This window comes from Emydura macquarii, unplaced genomic scaffold (genome assembly GCF_026122565.2).
Source record: "Emydura macquarii macquarii isolate MOO-44397 ecotype Brisbane River unplaced genomic scaffold, CSIRO-AGI_Emac_v2 contig_3671, whole genome shotgun sequence".
Classification (NCBI taxonomy): Eukaryota; Metazoa; Chordata; order Testudines; family Chelidae; genus Emydura; species Emydura macquarii.
The window spans coordinates 6067139-6094617 of NW_027133808.1; the positions used below are offsets into that span (position 1 = coordinate 6067139).

At 38.1% G+C, this 27479-nt stretch overlaps 1 protein-coding gene across 8 annotated transcripts in view; it reads right to left on the reverse strand.

Annotated features, from left to right (window-relative positions):
* Positions 1-27479, reverse strand: part of PCCA (propionyl-CoA carboxylase subunit alpha) — a 415109-nt gene that overhangs the window by 229071 nt on the left and 158559 nt on the right. For all 8 annotated transcript variants that reach the window (XM_067536816.1, XM_067536817.1, XM_067536823.1 and 5 more), the window contains 3 exons: positions 22929-23079; positions 6667-6810; positions 5153-5227 (listed from right to left, as the gene is read on the reverse strand). In XM_067536816.1, the coding sequence (XP_067392917.1) occupies positions 5153-5227; positions 6667-6810; positions 22929-23079 (370 nt within the window). The remainder of the gene's footprint in view (positions 1-5152; positions 5228-6666; positions 6811-22928; positions 23080-27479) is intronic.

A 27479-nucleotide genomic window follows, 5' to 3' on the forward strand; every position in this document is an offset into this window, starting at 1 on the left:
AGGGCTGGAAAATTCCCTCCCTCCTGTGAGAAAAATACCTATGAATTACTCTTTCCTTTAAAAAAACATGAATGCAGACAGATTTAGTTTTGGATCACTCTATCAATGTATATTGTGTTATACAACTCTAAATCTGAACTCTCACTGCAACTAACTCTGACTTAATTACTGTAATAAAATACAGTTGTAATTATTCCTCCATCTGACACCTGGCATGAAAGATGCCTCTTGTAATCACATCTTCTCTGAGTATGTATGTAATCACATCCCTCGTGTCCCACTATAACCCTTCTGAGGGCTCCAGTAGGGACACAACTAAGGCTCATTCAGCAGGAACTTTGGAGCTCTGCTTATCAGCTCTATAGGAATACTAGTCCCGTTGCTTTCATGTCTGTAACACTTTCCTTTTCTGCCTCACCCTCTCGACTGTAAAACATTTTTTTCTGTCGCTGCTCTTCCCCTGGGGATTTAATGTTTACACAGCTTTTTCCATGGCTTTGCTTTGTAAGGACACAGCCCCAATTAAAGCTCTGATTCCGCAATTTTCATAGGAAAAAAAATAGCACAAGTTCAACAATTTCTTTTGAAGAAACTGATTGCTGTTAACCAGCCAACAAGTCAGTTAGTATATTGCTGATTCTTGTTTTCATCTCTCAGTTTGATTTCATCAGTGTGGCATTGAGGTTAGCCATATAAAACTTTAAAAATGAGCAATTTCTGGGAAATAAATATTTATTAAATTGTTGCTATTGAGCTTTGGAATCTAAAGCACTTTAAAAAAATACTAATCAGAATAATTCAAGACTGATAACTGCATCCCAGGGATCTTAAGGACAGAGGAATCCAATTGAAGTTGCTGAAAAACCAGGGCTTTTATATCCTACATTATAAAGGGGGTGGCAAGTGGGACCTAGAAACACTTAAATCTTCAACTGTGGAAAGGAACCTTTCTAATAAAACAGCAGCTCATCTGATTGCAGCATGGCAGAAAAAGGTTGACAACGGCTGTTAGGCCTTTAATATTTTAATTTAGACAATTACCAAGGGACCACATGTAAAACCTCTTGTCTATAGAATCCACATGAGGACATGATGATGACTTTATTATCCAAATGACCTAAAAGATATCCTAGTAGTTTTATTCTCTTTCTTCAATGAGAACTACATCCTGACACGGGTTTAATTATATAGTTTTCTCTTTTAAACACTTTAACTGAATATTTATTAATGTATGCCCAACGTATTTGTATTTGCAGTTCAACAGCACCTTCATTAAAAGAAATCAAGCTGCTTTATAAGCAATGAGTTAGGCCCTACAACACAACTGAGGTAGGTAGCATTATTATCCCCATTGTACAGATGATGAGGCATAGCAAAGTCATTAAGGAAACATGTAGCAGAGCAGGGATAGAATTCAGATTTCCTGCTTCCCATTCTTATAACCTAACTACTAAGTCATCCTTCCTCTCTGCATTTGTACATATACATATATGTATTAGTGAATACATTCACACACACAGATAGGAAAGAACTATTAAGATATCTAGCCCATCCCACTGCCAGTTAAGACTGATTCCTATATGCACCATAATGCTTTTTGTACTGCACAGTACATACACGTATACTGTATAACATGTAGCATACCTGTGAACATGTTCTAATAATACATGGCATTTACAAAGGACTTTTAATTTTCAAAGCAACACAGATGTAAAGTAATTAATCCTTACAACACCCCTGTTGGGTACATAAATATTATTCCAATTTTACAAGAAAACATATAAAGGGCCAAATTCAAATGGGAAATAAGATGCAACTGCTCCTAACACAAACGGGAGTAGCCCCTGGTTCTGCCAGTGTTGATTTTGGCCAAAAGAAGTTCAATGATTGGCTGTTAGTGGGAGAACTTTTTGGCTCTCCATTACATGCTTCCACTGTATATTCTGTATACACACACTTATATGTAATGTATTCAGCTATATCCATACTAATTTAAAAAAGGGAAATGAACTGAAAAATGAGGAACTGAAAAAGTTCTTTAAAATTGCTTTAAAATGTCATAAAATTATGAAAAAAATTACCTGGAGCCTTTTTGTAAATAATGAAAGCTTTCATTCCTTTTAGAATTTAATCTTCATCAAATGAACACAGAAAAACTGAATAAAAATGACAAACTGATAGCAGAAAAAAAAAAAAACACTTTTACCATCTTCAACTCTCCCTGTTGTGCTTAGGTATATCAGGAGGCTGATAACAGGTGATCTTATAAACTACAGTGTGCAACAGAACTTAATGAAACCTTTATTCAGAAGATCCTTATTCTAGTGGGTTTATCTTGATAGATAATAGTAATACTTATTAGAATTACTTTTATTTATTGCTTTTCCTTTTCTCAGTATTTAAAAAAATATTCAAGGAAGTATACAATTCAAGATCCTTTCATAGCCCACATATCAATGGTATTATAAAAGTGATCCAGTACTGTGATGCCATTGTGTGTTACTATATTATAATGTTAGGTGCTCTAGGAAAACCTATGTCTCCAATCCTCCAATGAGCAGTACACTGGCAGACTACTTTGGCAGCATGGAGTACCACCAACTTTATGCACAGAGGGTTCCACCATACATAGTTCATTGCAATACTGGGGCCTAAGGGACAGATAAACCTATTCTCCTACCTTGGCTTCATAGCCCATGCTCCAGCCACAACTTCGAAGAGCTGTCTTCACAGCTATTTTTAGAGCTCTAGCACAAGCCCCACTAGCCCCACTCTGTTGACCCGAGCTGAGAGGCTCACTCCCACAGACTATATAGACATAGGTACCCTTAAAGAATTGATTGCTGATCACATTAGCAAAGAATGGTGTTGGAGCTCTTCAAATCTTATTGTCAATTGCAGCACAGCCAGTTTGCTACAATGTGCAAGAGTATTAATAATGTCTATTGTCACAATCTTGATACTTATTTCTTTGTAGGCACCTCATTTTAAGCTTTTTTTTAATTAAATATTCACTAGCCCTAAAAATCATATTCTGAACTAGCAGCTGGTACATCTAAAAAAATATTTATCAAACCCAATATAGAATTCTTAGAGCATAGGAAAAACATTTCCCCGGTGCTTCTTTTCCTAACTTTCCTAGTCCCCTTTTCACTTCCTCCGTCCACACATCCATCCACACACCCCTATCTCCTTTAACTTCAAAACCAGCCAAATTAATTTAAATCATATTTCTAAGATACCCACTCCTAAGCTGAGACCTTCTACGTGAAATTTCAATGCAGAGCAAAATTTTACAGCCAACTTATTACCTTTTGAAAACAGGAATTTATGAAAGAAATAGTAAAGCACCAAGAGCTTCAATAGAATATTCAACTTCTTCAGTCAAATTCATTTTATTCTTAATTATGTGACATCCATAGAAGACAAATTAATCTCCAGTATTGCACATTTTCTGCTATCACAGAAGAACAGACCAAAAATATGGTTTGAGAAATAAAAAATAGAAGAGCTATTTTTAATAGGACAAAGAGTAAACAGAAAGAAAACAGCCCAGCTACTCTATATGAGATCCTCAAACCATTTCTCTGAAGCCTCCAGCATAATTAAAATTTCTTTCTTCAGTACCACGATGGGCCACGTGAAACTATCAGCCATCTCCCACCCTTCATTTTCAATTCACCTCTCCCCCTAAGCACAACTCCCAGCCCGCCCTGTCTACCTGACAAGTGACAGCCCAATCTGATTAAATGCTTGCAAGGGAGGGGACTTGTGGGCCTCCATGACAGGCCAAAAGTGATCACCATGGAGATACATAATTACAGCTGTCAACGCGTCTACTGTCCTGCTGGCATCAATTTGATTGCTCCCAGCAATAATGATAGACAAAGCTTAGTGTGCACTCTCCTGCACCCAATCACTTTATCTGTTCCGTGGTCCATTTAGCTGACATGCAACATTCACACAAGCAAATAACAGCAGTAAGCAGAACATTTAAGGCATTTTAATTGTTTTTTCTTTCTATGGATGGCTCACAAGCGCAAATGTTATTACATAAAACTCCTGCTGCAACATTAATTGAAGAAAGATTTGGTGGGACAAAGACTGTAGGGGGTATAGTTTGTCCATTATCACTTGTACTTTCAACAGGTCTCACGTTTGGAAAATTGCAAATTGCAAAAACTTGCAAGGGCAAAATGTTTGACATCCTGTTAGCTATTACAACATGATAAAAACGTCTAACAACCACTAGAGTAATCATTATAAATTCTTATTTAATACACTCTTTGTTTCATTAAAAAATGTTTAGATACATCCCATGATACTTGTTTTCTTATCTTCTATTTAACATCACATAATGCCTGTTAAATCTTTACAATTTTTTCTTCTGCTTTCAGGCTTTGAACACAGCATGAAGCCTTAAAGCCCAGAAAGGGTCAGGTCCCTTTAGAAAGCATATGGGCAAAAACAATTTAAGAAGTGAAATAAATCATATATCCAATAACATCTCCAAATTTAGGATTCCTCTTGTAATCTTTCACTATTTTCCATGCAAGTAATCAGACTGAATTAATCATATTCACAGATGGTATAGCCTTGTCATTCCACTAGCTGACACGGTGGATTTATTACTTATACTTTGATTATACAGAAAGGAGATGTCCCTGTTCTTTTCATGCAGCAGAAAACTGTTTGTTAAGCAGCCATTCTGCATAGTTAGACTACGTACTGAAATGTGTAATCACTTTTTTTCAAATCCGCAGCCTTTAGCAAACTGCATTTGCTTTTTACAGTTGAACAAATGTTCAGCTTCTCTTTAGAACATTCAGTCCCTTGCAGTTAAAGAGTTAATTCAACATTTGATTATGCTATTTGTGCTACAGCATATTTATATTTCAGGCTTGTTTGAAAGGATTAAACTGACACATGAAAAACAAGTATTCCAAAACAAAACAAAAAACTCTATAGCTTTATAGTCCAATTTGGCTAGTACTGTACTATTTTATATCTTATTTTAAATTAGCACAATTAACTCTGCACAGCCACTTTTAACAAATGACAGAACCTAAGGGCCTGACTATCAGGGGGACTAAGCACCTGTGAAGATCTGAAGTTCTCTGCACCTAAGAAAATCAGAGCCTAAGTTACTTACATTGGAAACATGTAGTGGTTCTTGGTACTGAGACAATCTACCAATAGATGGCAGACCAAAAGATCTGTAGGGATCCTGAAATGAAGGTAAAACATGAGAAAGGATTAATTTAGAGAGAACATACAGGAAATAAGGTTCAGTAGTTGCAAAATTAACAGCTTTTACCACTTCTATTCTGTTCCAGAATTAGTTATTTTGGGTCTGTTTTCTCCTTTTCCTCCAAAGAATTAGAACGTTTATTAAAACCTCATCTTTCTAAAATGCAATTATTAAAGCAGAAAAGAGTATTTCTTTATTGAAGTCCTTATAGTATCAACTCATCAGCCATCCTCAAGCTTTGATTTTTGGGGGGAGAGGTGGCAGATGGAGTTTTTCAAAGGCAAAAAAGGGAGTTAGGAGCTCAACTTTCTTCGACTTTCAATGTGAATTGGGTCCTTTGTGCCTTTAAAAATCTCCCACATAATACTACTTGCAAACTGATCAGTACTGCAAATTCTGTGGTGAACAGAACAACATAATCATGGTGATTTTAATACTCATCAATGGTTGAGCAAAAATTCTGAATACCAACTACCTTAGTAAACACATACTAATATCCAATGCACACTTTGTGTCATTCAAATCACAAAGATATTTATTCTTCATCCAAATAGTTATATACATCCTGTATTGAGCAGAACAAGCAACAAACTTCTGTTGTGTCATGAAAAATAAGGAAAGAAGAACAAGAGAAATTAAGTCGTCTTGAGCAATAAAAGCAGCAATAGTCAAATGGGACAGCACATACCAAGATGTTTTGGTTTTTTGGTTTTTTTTTGGTAAAGACACTGTTACCTAAAGCATTAACTTTCTTAACACAAAATGAAGACAGCTGAATATCATTCATTCAACAGACAAGTCTAAATTTCCCAATGTCAAAAACAATGCCAATAAGATGTCAATTTATAATACCAGTCTCTTAGTCACTCAAAGAGGATTTTTTTAATTCAGGTTTGTTTTTGGTTTTTTGCTATTATTATAGGGAGTCATAGTGTAATTGTAAAGTTGCACTTATGGTTTTGGAATTCATTTTCCAAGTTGGTCATATAAAGCAAATGTAGTTACAGAAGAGCAGTCTGAAAAGTCTGGCAGTTTACAAAATTTTAGCCAAATATTGAAGTCAAAAGGTTTTAAAAAAATATGGAGGTGAGAAAACCTGGTTAATGGTTCAGAAGAAAATGGAATATAGCCTAATCATCATATTAAATTAGGCTGAGAACACACAGTGAACTTCCTTTGAAGTGAATGATGGCTCCTTGCAGTACTTTTAAAATAAACTAAGTGGTAATAATTTTGATCTCAGGCTACTCTTTTGAATTACAGAATAAAAATCCACATAAAACGTTCCTTAATCAGTTGTGTTACATACAGTAAATCACAAATCTCAAATTATAAACCTTGACTTCACCTTCATGCCTATCTACACCTGGGCATTACTGCTCCACAAGCCTCTCACCCCTTACCACTAATTTTACCTCAGCATAAACTCGACATTCAACTGCCCAGCCGTTGATGGGAATATCAGCTTGCTTGTGCCTGAGAGGGTAACCCTTAGCAACACGGATCATTTCTTGGACTAGGTCCAGGCCAGTAATACATTCTGTGATGGGATGTTCAACCTGCAAGGTCAAGAACAGACAGTCGGTAGGTAACAAAAACAACCAAAAAACCAGTCATAAAACAATACAGATAAACAAAAATACCAACAGCCAATAATGGGACAGGTTAATTTCCAACTCTGGGCTTTCTTCACCAAACCAAACCAAAAAAACAAGCAAAACCAAAAACATTACCCAAAAATATGCCCTCCCCCACGCAGCATTAACCATTTTCTTTTGAAGAAAATCTAAATAAAATAAATAAATAAATTGCAAATACAGTAACTAAGAACAAGGAGTAAAAGCAAAACTGCAAAGAATATATTAAAATATGTTTTATTTTTTACAACACAACGGCATTTGGTGATGTGTTAGTTTTTTTGTTTGTTTGGAAGTTTAAAAAAGGAAGACTCATTTTTAACCTAGCAATGTAATATTTCAACTGAAATCGTCAAAGTAGCTGATAATCAACCCATTCTGCTACACTTAACATGGCATGTACAGGAGCAGCTTACGATTTTCCATAGAGCTAGTCTACCCTAAATCTCACCCATTCGCCTGCTTTCACTAACCTGTCCTGACAAGCAACCAGATTAGCGTAATCTTACATCAGCGCAGTGTAGCAGAAATGAGCAGATGGATCCTTCAGTTTTTTTCCCTCCAGACTTATCTGTGTAGTGCTTAGCAGGCACAATAGCTGGGCTGGACCAGTCGAGTCACTCTGCTCTCTCAGCAAATTGCTGCTAACGGCTTTGGATGATGTTGTCATGGGAATACCCATCGTTCACACTAAAGCTGGATAGGAATGGGTGCATGTGCAAACATACGCACATGCATGCACACACACGTGGTTTTTTTTATATGGGTATAAACTGAAGATGTTTATTAATTGACAGCAATCTCTAACGAGTCACTGTGAAAAAGTTGTGAAATGAAAGCACCCAAAGAAAATGAGTTATGGTCCTACTATGTTAGATACAATCAAAGACATATACTATATTAGCATGTGATGCACACAATGACAGGATTACAAATTCCCAAGTAAAAAATATGACAGAACTGCCATTTTTATTATAAAATATTTTTGTTCTAAGGGTCAAATATCTTAAGAAAATGCACTTCACAATGATTTCTCTATCATGAGATGTCATATTACATACATTTTATGACACAGGAAAAGGTCAATGAACAAACCAGTTGTCTTCCTTACTTCAAGAACACTAATTGAAGGAAAACAGTTAGTCATTATAATAATCTTGTGGTTTATCAGAGCAAGAAGATGCACTGGTCTTTAAAAAAAATAGCTTTGTAAAAATAAACAGATGGCATCCATAATTAGCCCTCTGTGTGTTGAGAGTGTTTTTATAGTTTCAACAACATTTTAAGACATTTTGACATAATTTTAATGACAAATCATCACTGAAATAAGCACTTATTCTTTGAAGCATAAACATGATATTGAAAATGAGGATCTGATTATGCAGTTTAAGAACATACCTTTGGGATTCAATCTTGATTTTACCTAGCACATGATACTCTCTCCTATGTCACACTTAACCCAATTTGGAGATTCTGTGAAACAATTCAGCACCCACCCTGCAGTGTTATACTGAAGCACTTATATATCAATTATTTGGTTAAAAAAACTTGTTCTCCCAGTTAGGATTTTAATTTAAAATTTACCTTTAACTTTCGAACAACTTCAGAATGTTAATACTGAAAAAAGTAAAATGTAACATTTCCCTAAAATAGACATTTTTATTAGTTAGCCTCATCATTTTTCTTGGATTACACTTGGCATTTCAGTCACAATAGCTTCATTGTGGTTTTCAGCTTTATTGCTGATGATCAAAATAGGATGGAATGTTTCTGGAAAGACAAATATTTTTGTTGTTTGGTTCTCAAGACTCACAAACATTTATTTAATCCATCTACAATAAGGCTCTTTGACTTGGTCAATATTATCTTGTTGCTTCAAAATACTCCCTTTGTATTTGAACAAAATGATATTAAGAAAATATGGCATGCAAGCTTTTTTATATACAAATTGCATTGAAACTAAGCTAGACACTATCTTATTAGTAATTTCTTCTAGTCAAATATTTTAGTTAAGACACTCATATGGTTAAATCTCCAAAATATAATACATAAAATGGGGTGGGAAACTCAGTTGCATAATTTAAATTGAATTCTTTTTTAAATTAAGCATCAGAGTGGCATAAAGCAGTCAGTTAAGAAACTTGCTTTTTAAAAAATATTGTTTTAAGTCTTTGCATTTTCTATTTTTTTTAATATTTTAGCAGTAGAGTATTAAGCCTACAATCCAAAAGAACACTCTAAAAAGTAAATTTGCTCTATCCTGTTCAAACTATGGCCCTGATCCTGAAATAAGCTCCACGAGAGTGCAAGGATCCAACCACATAGAGCTCACATGCAGGATCTGAACCTAAGGGTCTAATCCCATAGACCTTACTGAGGGATAAAGATTGCAGAATTGGCCTCCTAAATGGGAACCAAAGTATCTTTTTTCTCAAGTAATAGAAGGATTCTGAATTATTTTACTAAACATTATTTTTTGCACATGGTGGTCTTGGATTTATTTCTCCTGCCCCTGTTTGTATTTAAATACATTTCCCCATTTAATGTAATCTTCCCGCCCGCCCCCGTTTTTTTTTTTTTTTTGATAGGTTATTCTGTTTTACTTTTACTCTTTTCAGAGATTCACTCTTGCTTTTTAGGATTATAAATATATTTATATTTTTTTTTTATATTAAGTTTATTTCTTTCTCTTCTCTAACCTACATTTATATACTAGCATGTGTTTCTATGAGCAAGTCCATACTACAAAATTAAGTCAACCTAAGTTACGTCAATGTACAGCCACCACAGTAATTAAATCGTTCCTGCATGTCCATTCTACGCTCCTTGTGTCAATGGTGCACATCCTCACCAGGAGCGCTTGCACCGATTTAACTGTCAGTGTGGAAATTGTGAGATGGCGTCTGAAAGGCAGCAACAGTTGCAATAAACAACACAGTGTCTATACTGACATTGTGTTGACTTAACTACATTTTATTGTAGACGCTTACAGAGCTAGGTAGACATAAGCTACCTTACATCGACCTAACGCTATAGAGCGGACCAGGCCTATGCTTCCACTTGTCTCCCACTGATGTAAGCGCTCCCTTACACCCACATACCACCTCCCTGAGTGTGTTGAGTCAGGGTCAACATATCAAGGTCAATGCAGTGCGAATATAAACACTGCATTACCTATATTGACCATAACAGTCCTCCAGCAGCTGTTCCACAATACTCAACACTGACTGCTCTGGTCACAATTACGAAATCCACTGCCTAGGAAATATTTATAATAAATTTAAATTGATATTCCATTATTCTTTAACAGTATGATTAAAACTGAAATTACTCATGACTAGTTTTAATCTCGCAATTAATTGCAATTTTTTTAATCGTTTGATAGCCCTAGTTTTAATATATTTTCTTTTAACGTGCACAGAGTATTTTGAAGTGTTTATATTATTCAATAAAACAGCACTGTTTGGAAAATAATTCATTTTTATTAGTTCCCAACATATGCTGCAGAGTGCCTAGCAGTAGTGAAAATACCCACTTGTTATTGTACATTGTGACAACTCATAGGATCATTGACAAACTGTATAATAAGCACAGATGTACACCAAGCACCATACAATTCCCAACAGGCCCCAAAACAGCAGATTCAGGCAGAGCACAGTACACTACAACGCATTACTGTAGATCACTGTTAGAGTGCTCTTCCAAAAGCCTTCCTGTGCCGTATAGTTCTGCCCTGAGCTCTTCTGATAGCCCTTGAGTCTGGCTGTTCAAACACAGCAGACATCCTGGCAGCAATTTTCCCCCTTTGCTTCACAGATATTATGTAGGATGCAGTAGCAGCTACAACCATTGGGATATTTCTCTCACTGAGATCCAATCTTGTGAGCAAACACCACCAGCATCCCTTCAGTCTACCAAAAACACATTAAAATTGTCATTCTGCACCTGCTGAGTCAGAAGCTGAATCTTTCCTTGGTGCTGTTGAGGTGGCCAGTGAACAGTTTCATGAGCCAGGGGAGTTACAGATAGGCTGGGTCTCTCAGCTTTACTATTGGCATTTCAACATCTCCAATAATAATCCATTGTTCAGGAAAGAAAGTTTCTGCTTGCAGCTTTCTAAACAGTCCTGTGTCTTTAAAGATGCAAGAGTCATGCACCTTCCCTGACCAGCCACCCCTGATGTTGGTGAAACATCCCCAGTGATCCACCATAGTAAAATAGCCCTTTCTGTTGATGCACTCTGTGGCAAGATGGACTGGTTCCAAAATAGGGATATGCATGCTGTCTATCACTCCCCTGTAGCTCAGGAACTGAACCAATGCAAATCCATCCAGTGTGTCCCACACATTGCAGAATCACAATCGTGAGGCTTGCACACTTGTGTGACAATGGCCTCCACAGTGGATGTTCCAACTCCAGAATATCCCACTGATTGGTAACAATCCAGCCTTGAAAGTTCCCTAAGTGCAATCGTCACTTGCTTCTCCACTGTCAGCACACCTCCCACTATTGGGTCCCTACACTGGAGGGCAACGGTGAGCTTGGCGCACAGATCCAAGAATGTGACCTTGCCCATTCAAAAGTTCTGCAGTCACCATTAGTCATCCCAACCCTACAATACATGTAATCCCACCAGTCGGTGCTCGTTCCTCAGGCCCAGAAGCAGCTCACCATGGTTTTCAGCTTTTCTATGAACACCACCAATAATCTTGAACTGGTTCTCGCTATGTCCCACAGCAATCTTCTCTCCAGGAAATACTCATGTTCCCCACAGCTCTTCTTTTGGCTCTGTAGATATTGGAGGACCATGTGTCCTTTGCTTTCAACAACACTCAATTTTCCATGGGATTTTATATTTACAAACTAATGTGAGCCATGTGTTGGAAGAAGGGCTGAGTATATAAAGACCTGATATGATGGATGTCAGATCTAGTGTGGGTAGGCTTACCACTTTTACACCAGGGGTGCATAATTCAAGTATGTACCTGGGCTAGAGGTGATGTTGAGTTATTCAGCTAGAGCAGTGAAACTGACACATTTTCTGGGCACTGGGCTTTGAGCCAGGGAGGGGGGCTACCACCTGGCTGCCACCCCAGGAGATGGGCGACTACCATAGAATATTAGAGTTGGAAAGGACCTCAGGAGGTCATCTAGTCCAACCCCCTGCTCAAAGCAGGACTAACCTCAGCTATATCATCCCAACCAGGGCTTTGTCAAGCCTCAGCTTAAAAACCTTAAGGATGGAGATTCCACCACCTCCCTAGGTAACCCATTCCAGTGCTTCACCACCCTCCTAGTAAAAAACTTTTTCCTAATGTCCAATCTAGACCTCCCACTCTGCAACTTGAGACCGTTGCTCCTTGTTCTGTCATCTGCCACCACCGACAACAGCCTAGCCCCATCCTCCCTGGAACCCCCTTTCAGGTAGTGAAAGGCCGCTATCAAATCCCCCCTCACTTCTCTTTTGCAGACTAAACAAGCCCAGTTCCCTCAGCCTCTCCTCATAAGTCCTGTGCTCCAGCCCCCTAATCATTTTTGTTGCCCTCCGCTGGACTCTCTCCAACTTGTCTACATCCTTTTTGTAGTGGGGGGCCCAAAACTGGACACAATATTCTAAATGTGGCCTCACCAATGCCGAATAGAGGGGAAATAATCACTTCCCATGACCTGCTGGCAATGCTCCTCCTAATGCAGCCCAATAGGCTATTAGCCTTCTTGACAACCAGGGCACACTGCTGACTCATATCCAGCTTTTTATCCACCGTTACCCCCAGGTCCTTTTCTGCAGAGCTGCTGCCTAGCTTGTCGGTCCCCAGTCTATAGCTGTGCATGGGATTCTTCCTTCCTAAGTGGAGGACTCTGCACTTTTCTTTGTTGAACCTCATTAGATTTCTTTTGGCCCAATCCTCCAGTTTGTTTAGGTCACTCTGTATCCTATCCCTACCTTCCAGGGTATCTACCACTCCCCCCAGCTTAGTGTCGTCCGCAAACTTGCTGAGGGTGCAATCTACCCCATTCTCCAGATCATTAATAAAGATGTTGAACAAAACCGGCCCCAGGACCGACCCCTGGGGAACTCCACTTGTGACCGGTTGCCAGCTAGACATGGAGCCATTGATCATTACTCATTGAGCCCTATGCTCTAGCCAGTTCTCTATCCATTTTAGAGTCCATTCATCCAACCAATACTTCTTTAACTTGCTGATAAGAATACTGTGAGAGACAGTATCAAAAGCTTTGCTAAAGTCAAGGTATATCACATCCACCGCCTTCCCTACATCCACAGAGCCAGTCACCTCCTCAGTGGACTGCCACCCAATCCGAGCTGGGGCAGAGAAGGCTTCCGCACTGGCTGGGACCCAGGGATGTGGGCAGGCAGCTGCTGCCCGTTTTCAAACCGGGGCGCTGGAGGCTGTCCCTCTGGTTGGAGCAGGGGTGCAGATGGCTGATACCCAGATGCGAGGCCACCTGGGAGCTGGGACTCAGCGGGACGCGGGGGGCTGCTGCCCGCCTCCTCCAGAAGCCATCGGCTACCGCCCTCCTCCCAAGCTGGGAGATGTGACCAGGCAGGGAAGCAGGGGGCTGCCGCTCGTTTCCCAGATGGGAGCTGTGACTGGGCAGGAAGCGGGAGGCTGCCACCTGCCTTCCCCAGAAGCCGGGGGCTGCCACATGCCTCCCATCTGGGAGCTGGGACCCGGTGGGAAGTCGGCTGCTGCCGCCCAGCTTCCCCAGAAGTCGGCTGCTGCCGCCCAGCTTCCCCTTCACTCTATTTTTCCCCGGGTTCCCCATGCCTGTGTCCAGCATACCCTCAGGGGTACGCGTTCCACAGGTTGAGAAACTATGGATTAGAGTGCAAAAGCATCTGGTCCCTAGACTTGTGCTCCGGCCTCCAAACCATACCTAATCACAATCGTCTTCAAGAGCCCAATTAAACAGAGCTACAGACTGCAACCACTGAAACAATCATATAACTTTTGTAAACAAATCCAGCCAAGAGCTAGACTGGTAAAGGCAGTTTCCCTGGCCACAGATGAATAACTTCAGGGAGTAAATGGTCAAGATGTGCTGAGGTGTTCATACCCATCAGTAAACACACATGATTCTCTAGTAGATTACACTTATGCCCATGTATTCAAATGGCATGTTACTTACAAGTTAGTGGGAGTATCTGAACAAAGCACAGTGGCCAAAAATATGATTTTCAATGGGATTAAAACTATATCATCCCTTCTCCAGGAAGTTTCTTCTTGATTAGAAGAATGTCACATACCTCTTTATATTTAAATAAATAACCGAAAGGTTTCAACATATGGCACAGTGTACAAAAGCATAAGATTTACTTGGGATGTTATGGGCTCTCCCTATTCAACAAAATAAATTTTCGTTACTCAAAACCAACGAGCATTTTACAGAATACACTGTGGATAAATACCAAGATCACAGATACCTTTTATTTCAGTAAACGTATGTTCTTTATTTTGAAGAATTGAAAAACAGTAGAGCTACAGCAGTATTCTTATATTTCGGTTCCTCAAGTATTCTGACTGCTATTGCGGTTTTTAAAATCTCAATCCTGATACTCAGTCTCACGTACACCAATAATCCCACCATTTGCAAGACCACTTTCATACAAAATGTATCCCAAAATGCTTTACTGAATGGAGACAAAAGGCAGTATGTAATGTATATAGACATAGGACCAGATCCTCTGATCGTTTAAATCATTGTAGCTGCACTGACTTCAATGGAACGACATCAGTTTATGTTCTGGCTGATGATCTGTCCCAAATCAATTACTGAAAATAATTATGTGACGTCATGACGTATTGCCCAAGCTGCCATCAGCAGAGGCACATCAGCTGGACCCCCCTCAGAATTAAAAAAAGAGAAGGAGTCAGGGGGAGGAAAGAGGGCTCCTGGCAAGGTGTTTTCTGTAAGGACCTCTTTCCTTTGGAATACATGTCCCCAGGCTTTGTTCACAAAAGCCCACATCCATGGACCTTTAGTGAATGTGGCAAAGAACATCCTTTTGGGGTGGTGGGGAGGGGTGTTCTGAAGAAGAAAATATTGTTTGGAGTGATGTACAGGGTAAGTGGGGAATTTGGTTTACTTTTGTCCTGCCTCGTTACCGTATGGGGTTGCTGTTTCTTTTCAATCTATTGTATTTTTTAAGTATTGTTAGAGGCAGATCCTCAGCTAATGTAAATTGACTTCAGTGGTGCTATGACAGTTTACACCAGCTGAGGATCTCCCCGTACAGTGTACAGATGGATGTCTCATTGTTTTATACATAAACCCAACTTTCCAGTGCTCTTCTAAAATATCTTTTTACAGTCATAATAATGAGATACTAATCCTCTTCCCACGATAATCATAAACCTTTCCATGTTTTGATGTTCTGGAAGATCTACCACAGATCTGAAATATAAGAATTCTCTTTTGTCAACTAATTTGCAAGGATTTTTCCCTCCATTAATGTGCTGTAGAGATATAGAATGTCCCCTAGTTAGCACAAAGGTCAAAAGTGATTTTCAGAATGCTTACATTCATAGGCTCTGTTAAATTTAAAAAAAAAACCACAGTATAAGGGCTAATGTCAGATAATTAAGTATCCAACACTTTTCCTTGTTCATAATTTCAATATTTTTGTGTAAACTGAAATCCTGCTGTTCAAAAATCATGACGTTAATTTTACAGAATTTCCTTCCCTTTTACAGTTGATAAAAACTGTTACGGCTTTCTTTCTAGAGCTGCTATTTCCCCCTGCTTCCACTATGTTCAACAATAACATCAGAGTCCTCCTGAAATCCTCCAAACCAGTTGCCTATGGTCACATTCTTGAATATTCTTCATAACCAAATAACTAAAACTAGTCAACTCATTTGTAGTTTGGAGAAAGATCTTCAGTTTCTCTTCTCAGGCTTATTCTCAAAGTCAAAAAAAGAATTTCCTTTGTTTTCTATTTGATAGTATTTTATTACAGGGAGATGGTGGCAGTATCTCTGAGACATAATTCCATGTCTTGGCAGCATTATTAATGGCATCCATCAGATTCAGTGACTTTAGAAACTGTCATTCTCTTCTGTCAACAACAATTAGCAAAGCTTTTCTGTAGTTCTTTCTGAGAGTCTGAAAAGCAGACAACCAGTGGCTGAATTTAATGGAAGTTAAATTAAGGAGGCAAGAGTGTGGCAAAATCTAGTTAACTGTTGTCAGCTGACTCTCTTATGTGAAGTAGTGTTTGGCAGCAAAATCACTTTTTCCTCTGGCTCTGCAAACAGTCATGGACAGCTGGCATAAACTTTGTGAAGAATGAATTCTGGAAGGTTTAGGGGATTGGTAATGGGATAAGAAACCTTCCATCTCTAGGTCACTAGTTTAAATCCAGCCCAGGTTAGTAACAACTGAAAGTCTTTACTATCTGATTCCTGTTTGGTGGACGAAGTGAAATGACTACATCACTGCAATGTAAGACTGAAACATTAAGAAACCTGAACAACATGCCTCATCAAATTGCAGTTATAATCATTTGAAATTTTACTTTGAGACACTTGACATTTCTTAATATTTCACTCCTCTGATACAGGGATAACCACCCCTTCACTCCCACCTCACCTTCCCCACAAACAACAAAACACAACAAAAACTATTACTTACTTTCTCAGGGATTTGCTACAGGTAGCAGAAAATCTCTGGTTATATCTTTCTTGTCATTTATACCGAGCTAATTACAAGAGCTGGACAGAAATCAGTTTTCCCATCCCATGAAAAAATTTCAAGATTTCAAAAAATTTCCCTTTCTGCATCAGGACAAAACAGATCTTTCAAATTTTTTCACAAAAGAAACAGACAGACCAACCCACCCCCTCCATAGCTAACAGCCCATTGATCAGCACATTCACCTGCACAGTGAGAGACCCGGGCTCAAGTACCTGCTCTGCCTAACGTTTCTGGTGTTTTGATAGCTCTACCACAGATATGAAATTAAGGAATTCTGTTCTGCCAATTTTACTTTTCAAGATTTTTTCCCCATTATTACACTGTACAGACATATAACAGCCCCTAGTTATAGGAGACAGGTCAAAAGCCATTTCCAGAATGCTTACATTCATAGGCTGTGTTGAATTTTTCTTTTAAAAAACTAAAAAATTAGAGTATCATTTTCTGACAATAGCCCTTGAAAATCCAGAGTAGAGATTTGAACTTGGGTCTATCACATCCCAGGTGAGTACCCTAACCCCTGGACTACTGGCTAATCTGAAAGAGGTCCCTCTCTCTCTTTTCAACTGTCTTCATCAAGTCAGTGTAAAAACAAGCAAACAAAATACAGAAACAGGTAAGGATGGACAAAACTCCTCAAATGTAAAATTATGGCTTTAAAGATTTGCACTGAGTGTTGCCAGGGGCATACTATACAATAACTATAACATGATATTTTTCAGAAATTGTTCATACTTTGAAAAGAAACAAGGATTTTGCTGCTGGACGGTACTTTTATTCATGTTATGGACATTTAATACACAATCTCAGGGCTCACACATTTAAGATAAACCTGTTTACATATGCTGGATCTGGAACACAGCTCTAATAGAAATAAATGTGGAATCACTAACAAGCACACACAGATATGTCATTTTCTCCTAGTAAACCCCATACAAACATGATACTTCTATCTAACCACAACTCCTCTTTTCTCCTAAACAAGAAATTAAAATTGTGTGCTACAAAAATATTCAATGGAATTGTTACATGAGAAGAGAACATAATGCTCACTTCTTATGAGCTACATGCAATATTTTCCATCTCATTCTGAGTCCAGTTTATACAAATGACCTTTTAATTCATATTACATTACACAGACTGGTTTTTAAAAAAAAACACATGACACTGTATGTACATGAGTGACATAGCAGATTGGCCTAAATCCCTGTATTACATATACTAAATTTCTTAACTAATGTTGTCATATTTTGGGCAATTTCATAATATATTCTCCATAAAACAAGAGGTTATGTTTCTGAATTTGAAATATTACAAACAATTACTTCAAACATTTTGAAACCTTCTTTTCACCCTCATCAGTTGATTTACATTAGAGGAAATTTAGCAACATTGTATACCCTTTAAAAAATAAAATAAAATAAAATAAAGTCCTGTAGCACCTTGAAGACTAACAAATTTTTGCAGGCATAAGCTTTCATGGGCTGGTGAAGTGGGTTACAACCCATGAAAGCTTATGCCTGCAGAAATTTGTTAGTCTTTAAGGTGCTACAGGACTTTCGTTGTTTCTGCTGTATACAGACTAACACGGCTACCCCTCTGGAATTGTATACCTTTACACTACGTGCCTTTTTCACAAGCATTAGTGTCTCTAGATCTAAAGAGAAATAGAAATAATATTTCAACTGAAATGTTCCTAAAGCAAGAAAACAATCATTCTGAATGTGTTTGCTAGAAAGGGACATTTTGAGACTACTCTCAGGTTAGGATGGTTACAGAGCTATGAGATTTTGCTTTTTGTTTATTTCAAAGCATGTTTACAGTATTTTTGATTATGACTACTTTTTATTGTCCCAATGACAACTAAGCAACACAAAGCAATGCACTCCTCAAGTGGCTATAAAGGATCAAATTATGCAACATCTGCTCTGCCTCAAGAGTCCTAACAGTGGTAACTGCTTGAAAGCTATTCCAAATGTGCAGTACATGACAATACACAGCAAGCTCACTTGTAACTGATATGGGAAGCATCTAAGTCTGTATACTTTCTGCATGATAGCAAGAATGATTTATTCTCTAACAAAATTAGCTGATCTCAGATTCTCTTGTAGTCATCAGCAGATGGCAGGGAAGTTAGATGTAAAATTTTTCTGCTGACAACAAATAATAATTCACTTTCCCTGAACCACTGATTGAGAGTAAAACATCTGTAAAACAAATTATGTAAATTATAATAGAAATAATATAGCTAGTACACTGGTTTTCTTAATCTACCAACTTCATACTGTATTACAACATTTAGCACAGAAATAAAAAGAAACAAGCATCCTTTATTTGTGCTTGTTTACAGGATTGTATGATAAAAAAGAATCTTCCCAAGGAATTGATCAAAAAAATAACCCCGCCCCCCAAAAAAAATTAAACAGCATGATGGAGTAAGACACTGTAATGGGTTTCCCCAGTGTGCCACCTGGACCAGGGTGCCACTGTGGTCCCTTAACTCTCTGAACTGGATTGTCTCTGACACTACTTTGCTAGTGACAAGCAGCAAACCCCGCCAGGTGCTGTTATCACTGAGCCCAACATGCTCAGCTAGATTGTATGAATGCTCCCAGAGCCACTCACAAATCTCAGAGAAAGCCATCAGCCCGGTCACTCTAGCTCCTTGCCCTGCACCCCGAAGTTGCCTTGTCCTGCCCTGGTCAAGTATGACAAGGAAAATTTGTCGCACAGTTCTCCCCTCCCTCAGCATGGAGAAGACACACCAATTTTTGTTAACTAAATAGGGATTTTTCCAAACAAACACACTGTTTTAGTTAAGAATATAAAACGGGTTTATATTAACTACAGAAAGGTGGATTTTAAGTGAGTATAAGTGGTACTCCTAAGAGATTAGAGATAAGTACCAAAGAAAATAAAGATAAACATGCAATCTAAATCTTAAACCTCCAACATTAACAGTATCTATATTAGGCAGTTTTCACACCCCAAGGTTCCAGTTCTCGGTATAAGGCTTCTCCCAAGCCTGGGTCCAGTCTCTTAGGGCTTGTCTACACCCACACTTATGCTGGCAAAACTTTTGTTACTCAGGGGTTTGAAAAAACACCCCACTGAGCAACATAAGTTTTGTTGGCATAAATGTGAGTGTAAACAGCATTATGTCAGCAGGAAAGTTCTCTTGCCCCTCGTTTAGGTTGTTTTATTATGTTGGCAGGAGAGCTTTCTCCCACCAACATAATGCAGCTACACTAGCGCTTACGCCATCAAAACTTATGTCAATCAGCAGGGTGTACTTTTACACCCCTGAATGACAGAAGTTTTGCAAGCATAAGAGCATGTGTCAACAAACCCTTAGTGTTCCTGCTGCTTTCAGCGTGGATGGGTGAGGAGAAAGGACAAAGCATGCAACCTCTGTTCCTTCCTTTATATCTTCTGACCATGTGGCCACTAGACACTAGTCTAGGCATGTCCAGGTGGGCACTGCTGAGCCACAAGGTTGCTCAATCCCTCCTATGCGAGTGAGTCATAGAATTGTGCACTCTCTATTTATGGTCTTGTGCAACTGCTATTGTGTTTTAAATCCTTTGTTTACAATTTCTTTGTTGGCTGATGAACCCCTCCTGGGTGGAAGTGCCTCCTCTGCTATTACTAGCAAACTTATAGCATATTGTAATAGCAAAATGTTATAACTTGATACATACTAGCAATATGCATATTTTGACAGCACAATGCATTTTAACAGAATATGACTTTTCATTGGATATCTTGTGTCATGCTTAATATGAATTATTACAACCATACAGAAATGATGAATATGGGTTTACAGTGTGCTGCTTTGGGGTACAGTGTGTCACAGACCCACGTCAGATGCTTCTGAACTATGCTCAGCATACCTAAAGAAGGAAAGTAGGCAGCGCAAAGAGTTTGGAACAGAGACCAGGATCTGCCTCAATGTAATTAACTGTATGTGAGTTTACTTCAACCCACCCCAGCATGGCCAACAATTTGGTGGTTAGGACACACACCTGGAAGGTGCGAGATCCCCCTCTACCCAGTTCAGAATAGGGACCTGAGTTTCCCACATCTCAGGTGAGTGCCCCACTCACTGGGCTATTGGCTATTCTGAGATGGATCTGTCTCTTTCTCCTCCTCCCTTCTTCCGTCTACACCCAATCCTAGACCTGAGAAACCTTTCTGATGAAAGTTTTGTTGAAACAGATGTTTCCACTAAAAGTTTCAGTTTACATGAATCAGCATTTTCTGACCAAAGAATATATAGTAGAAAAATTCCCAACCACCTCTAGCTGGATCTGATTCTGGGGTAAATGAAGGCTGTGACATAACTGCACATTTTATTTGAGATTAATTTTGATAATGCTGATAAGGAAATAGTGCCTGAACTGTGCCCAGGGACAGGCCTTAAAAAGCACAACTTATTGATAAACTGACTCTTGGGAAATTTCTCTAAATGTAGAGAGCTCTACACCAAGGGTGGCCAACCAGTCAGAGACGAAGAGTCAAAAAAATAGATGTAGATATCCCTCCGCCAAAAATTCATGCCGATGCGTCAATTTCGGCAGCAGCTGGTCAATTTCACTTCTCTTACCCTCCCCCAAGTCCATTTCTGAGGCAGATGGTCAATTTCACTTACAGTCTCAAAGAGCAGCATACAAAGAGCCGCATGCGGCTCACGAGCTACAGGTTGGCCACCCCTACTCTACACAAACGAGTAGAAACAGTAAACGCACTAGCAATCCTGATTCCCAAGCACTTACAAGCTACAGAGCAAAAAAGGCTGAAGCATGTATCAGTAAAAGTGAGTGCAAATACATGGACATCTGGAGACTCACTTGGTTCTAAAGTTAAATTTGGAGAAGCTTCATTAGAGTTTCTATCTTTGGCTCTTAATAGAAGGGAGCAAAAACAAGATGCCAGTTACATATCTGTTAGTGGAACAGAAACTCAAGTTTGAGAGTTGGGGAAAGTGACAGATCAATTGGGAAAGCTTGGAGAAGAAACAAAGAAAATTACTACCCTCCAGCCTCAAACTGAAATGCTAATTAGACACAACACAGAGCCAAGATAGATAGAGAGAATTAGAGAACGTACACAAGTATTGTAATTTAAGGTTAGTAAATTTCTTAAGATTTGGAAAGAATAGGTCTACTATTAGAGGGGACCTCTAAAATTTACACAATATTTGAAAGAAGTCTTTAAAGGTGACATTCATTCCATTCTGAGTTTGATGCTGTGAAATTGGAAGAGTTTTACCACCACATATGGCAAAATCTACAGACAGATACAATATTAAAAAAAACGCTAGAGAGAGAATTAAGCCCAAGGATACACTACTGATCACGTTTATATTTCAGGCTGAGTAACACCTTAATAGACAATGAACACTGTCAAGGGAGGGAATTTAGGATCCTGTATCTCTGCTGGTATCAGATGAGGAACGTATTAATTTATGAATTTTCTTAATCAAAAACAAGATTAAAGAGACTCATCAGAAGCTTTATATGAAATGGTAGACAAACTGGGAATTATAAATGTACAGAAGGTACACAAAGAGGAAACAGAGAATGATACACAGATATGCACTCTGTGTATATATTTTGAGATATGCACTCTGTTTCCTTGTATTGCTATTATTGGTATGTTAAAGCAGCAGCAGCAGAAGAAAGCTTATCAATGGTGTTGGGTTTTTCTGACGCTCTGGCTACTAAACAGGTATCTTTAATAAAAAATAATTCTTTAAAAAGGGATTATTCCCAGCATTTCTATTTCACATTATCAATTCCACAATTAAGTGCAAGCACCAACTTGAAATCCATAAAGCTATCCTTCTTTAGTATTTTTGTACTATATTCATGACTTAAAATACTATTCAATTTGCCAGTGTTTTTATTTCTGACATCAATGTGTAGTTTAACCTTGCTGGTGAAATTCAATAAACTTTCACAAAAGCATAAAAAATTAAAGGAAATTTCTGTTACCAAGAGGGAAAAGTATCAAAGCAGAGTGGCTAGCCACTTATTGTGAACTCACAGTGGCACTTAACTGTGACCTCTTGCAAGGTCTTTAGGTCAAGTGTAACAAAGAGCAAAGTACTGAATGCTCATTTCCATGTGCTGTGCAAAGGGCCCATTCCTGCAAAGATTTGTGCACATTAGCTTACTCATGCGAGTAGACCTATTAACTTCAGTGTAAAGTTACTCATATGTGTAGGTCTTCACAGGATCAGGCTCTACATTTGGAGGGGTTTATCTGTATATTTTTAAATAATCCTGTCTCTGAATCTGAACAGTTGTTTTTCTTACCTGAAGTCTAGTGTTCATTTCCAAAAAGTAGAAATTCTTCTTGGTGTCCACAAGGAATTCTACAGTTCCAGCAGAGGAATATTTTACTGCTTTGGCAAGAGCTACTGCTTGTTCTCCCATTGCTCTTCTTGTCTCAGGGTCCAGAAAAGTGCTACAAATGCAGAAAGAGTGCCTTTCTTTAGTTAGAAAAACATAATTGGACCATATTAGCCTTTTTTAAAGCTACATACAAAAGAGAAAAAAAACGATTTAAATTAAATAGGATACCACATCAGGTCAGTCAAGTGCAATGTATTATACCTATACTGGTGAATAAACAAGGTAAGGGTTTATTTACACCAGCAGTTATTCTGGAAGAGCTGTTCCTGATTAACTCCCTGTGTAGACACTCTTATTACAGAATAAGAGTCTTATTATTGTGCTTTAACGTCACACCCATCTTAAGCCAAATTAACTTTCCTGGGTTGACAAGCCCTACAATTGATAAAGGACTATTAATTCCTCTACTTCCATCCATGCTCAGAAGGTTAGCACAACTTTAGAACTAACAGATTATTTTATTCTAAATTCCTTTAAAAATAAAGTTTAAATGCAACACTCAGCATTCTTGGTAATCATTATTAATACATTTCAATATTGAGAGTACCTTCAAGACATACAACAGGAAAATGCTTTCAGGATATAAATTAAATCAATATACACATTGTACAAAACTGAGAGCTATAAAAAAATAACCTAAAAAGTCATCAGTTATGTGGAAAGCACATCTAATCATCAAAAATTAGGATTAAAGAAAATTCTGGCCAATGATGAAGTCTGCAGAAAATAGCCATAATATGGAAATATTGAGAGTCCTGTTAGCACCTTAAAGACTAACAAATTTCTGTGGGCATAAGCTTTCGTGGGCTGCAATCCACTTTGTCAGATGGAAAGATTAATGCCTAGATAAAAGAGAGCATGCCCTATGTTTGTGGTGTGTTTTTTGCATCTGTTTGAAATATAATTATGTGCATGTTTCATAGTGATGTGCTCTGTAATCCAAATTATGATCAACTTTGGAAGTTCATAAAATCTGAATGAGAATCTGAATTTTTTGTTTTGTTTTTGTTTTAATTTGGGTTTTTTGCATGCAGGCAAGGCTGTTATGAAAAAAACTAGGACATTCACAATACTGAATCTGATAACCAATGACAGTTTGCAGCTTCAACCTTCAGATCCTAAATTTCCTCTCTCAACTTTACCCTTAAACTGCAAGTTTTAGTTTTATGGCTTTCTGATTTTGATTCACTCCCTTCAACACAGCATGGTCACCATTCACTATTGTTCCTCTGCCCCAAAGTGCAGATCAGCTACTCCCCCAGGAGCCACTGCTAAGACTGCTCCCCAACAGAAAAGCTTCTTCATGCCAGGAAACTAAATACATCACTTCCAATAAGCCACTAAATTTACAAACTCAAGAAAACATATATTCTGATGATTCCTCTCCACTGCACTACAAGTTCAGATTTGGATTAACCTACCCAGGTTGTTAACCTAGAGCTGGGGAAACTTTGTGGCTTTTACCAAAGCTATGGAAAGTTTCTCTCTAACAGATGCTGAACCTTATACATAATCTTAAATGAAAGATCACATTTGTCCCTTCCTAGAAACAATAGGCAAAAATATGTATTACATCTTGTTACAGTTTATTTTAGTAACATCAGAACTACAATCAAGAAAATAAAATATGAAAAGATAGAGAATCAGTTTTAGCCCATACCAGGCAACTTCTAAGAATGTTTTTGCTTTAAGACCTTCGCTTATAGACACTTGGATAAAAAGAGGACATAGTGTCCTGAAGGGAAAGTAGTCAGCAATCTACAATACTGAGTTTTGAGCATCTGTGGTTTGTCTTACAGAATTAGGCCCCACCCCTGCAGAGAGGACCATACAGGAGAATTTGTTTGGAGCCCCACTGAAGTCAATGGGCCTCCACATACCCACTCCAGAGTCAAATGCTAGATCAGAGCCTTAGTTTACAATATTTCCTCTGACTTTTAATTGAAACAAAAATGTTTAGAAGATGAATGATTGGGGAGTTTGTGCAAGTAAAATGAGTTATATTTAACATCAAGCAAAAGAAAAGTGGGGTAAGATTTTGGACTAACTAAGACAATGGTGAGATCTTTCCTTTATAGGAAAAATGCTACAATGGCTTCAGTCCTTCATAGACTGATGATATATCTGGATTCTTATGGACAATAAACCATAAACTTGTGGTATGTTAAAAGAAGTTCGCTAGATTTATGGAAAGAGATCCTCTTTGCTGGCTACATATAACAAAAGAATCTGAAAACAAAATGAAGTCTGATTTCAAAAAAGGTATCAATCCATGGTCTAATACCTATGGTGAGATCACAAGAAAACAAAGGGATGAGGAAAGCAGTGAACCCATTTTACAAGGGCATGATTATGCACTGGCAATATAAAGAGATGGGGATCTATTATTCTGATTCAGTAACAGAATAATGCATAGCAACAAGTTAAATAAAAAGCTATAATTCAATAAAGGGTCTTCTGTTGATGTCATCAATCACAGAGAACAGTTTGAATGGTTTATGAAGAGCAGCATATTTCTAATTTGGAATTATAGCCTTGGTAATTCTTTTTCAAGAACAAGCATTATTATTTCTCATATGGATAAAAGGACAGTTACTTCCCTGTACTACAGTAGTGTCTTCCTATATTTGCTAAATGTACGTCTGAGATCTCTGTTCGCCTCCTGCTGCAGCTGAAGAATGGAACAGAGGTGTCACACTGCTAAACTTGATCTTTGCCATGCAGTTAAGCTTTATAAACTAAAATGACTGGATTATCTCCACAATCAGCTAGGTTAATTAACTAAGGTTCTCCTATTTTCTTCAGCGCCTTCACTTTTTATGTACATTGTTTCTCTCCCTTTTAAACCATTCAATCCCTCTCTCAATACACCCTAAAAAGCCCCTTCTGCAACCTAATCACACACCACTTAAAAACATAACATTTTAAACTTGACTTCAACTCCTTCTCCACCTTATATTTCCTCTTTTAACTAAATAGTCCCTTTGGCAGCATGAAGGCTGCAAAATAAAAAGACTTCACAAGATAAAAGGATCAAGAAGAGAAAATATGATCAAATGTGACATTTCAAGCTTCATCTTCAAGCTATTGTACAGCTATCTTCAAGCTATTGTTCAGCCAATAAAAGACAATACAATTGACTTGTTTTATTGCTTCTACAGACTCAGGGATGAACACATGGACAAAATGTTACTCCCCATCCTAACAGTTCATCAATGCATCTTTAATACAAAATATTTTCCAAAATAACCCTGCTCCCTTCCATCTAGAGATAAAGCAGAGTATTCCTAAAAATTGAGGACTGTTGCATCTGAAACATATTTTTCTCTCTCAGCTTACACTAAAAACGGTCTTTGATGAGACCATGGAGTTTGGAAATTACAGTATTTTTTTAATTTCAAGTGCAGTTTGTAGCATACTATGGCACTCTCCATGTTTCAATATTATTATTATTTTTATTTGTATTACCATAGCACTTAGTAGTCCTAGTCATGGACTAGAACCCAATATGACTGCCAGTCTGTCCTTAGCAGCCACACTACCTTGTGAGCTGAAGGAATCCGATCTCACGGGTGAAAGAGATTCAGGTTCTTGGATGGGAGGCCTTGAGAAACACACAGGTGTTGCAAGAAGTGGAAATGATTAATAAAGATAGCATTATTTCCTCTGAGTCTGTACTCAGCCAGTCTGTTATACGACACCCTGCAGTTAAAATTGCTGTCTGTCAGACTAGATACAAAATCAAGGTTCTAAACGCTATTTGTAAATGATAGGGAGTGTTGGCCCTATGGCCCTAGTCAAATTTTAACTCAAGTTATTAACAATCATCCTAAATGCCCATTTGATGTGATCATCACAGCCTAAATTTTTGTACAATGTTGTTCTTGTATTTTATAATACAATGCTTCTATTTTATAACAGATACTTAATTGCAGTTTGGGGCATCCTTCTGATTTTGAACAATCCAGGTTTTCCCCCTTCGTTTTTTCCCCATATAGTCTTTCTGGTGAACAGCTTTGCAGCAGGTTATAAGATGATGTATTAGACAGCTTTTAAAACCCAATCCTGCAACAAGCTAATGCACCTCAACTCCTACTGAAATCAACAGAGTTAAGAACATTAAGCAGCTGGGGGTATTAGACTCCTAATTACTAGGGGGTCATTAATTTATTGATACTAGCTTTGGCATAAGGTACTATCCAACACTTGAGTAAAAGGGACAGATTCTGCCATCCTATCAATTAATGTAGTAATCAAGCATCTTCAGGAACAGTGAGTTCGAGACTTCATTTGGCTTCTGCACTCACCGGTAGGAAACTATAACAAAAGGAGAAAACGTCTCTGTGTATGTCTAAAATACTTCATCAGTATTCTTGCTTACAGTATTTTATACAAGATTACGAATAGAAACTATAAAACTGGACATAGAATGAACATTATGAAGCTAGACCA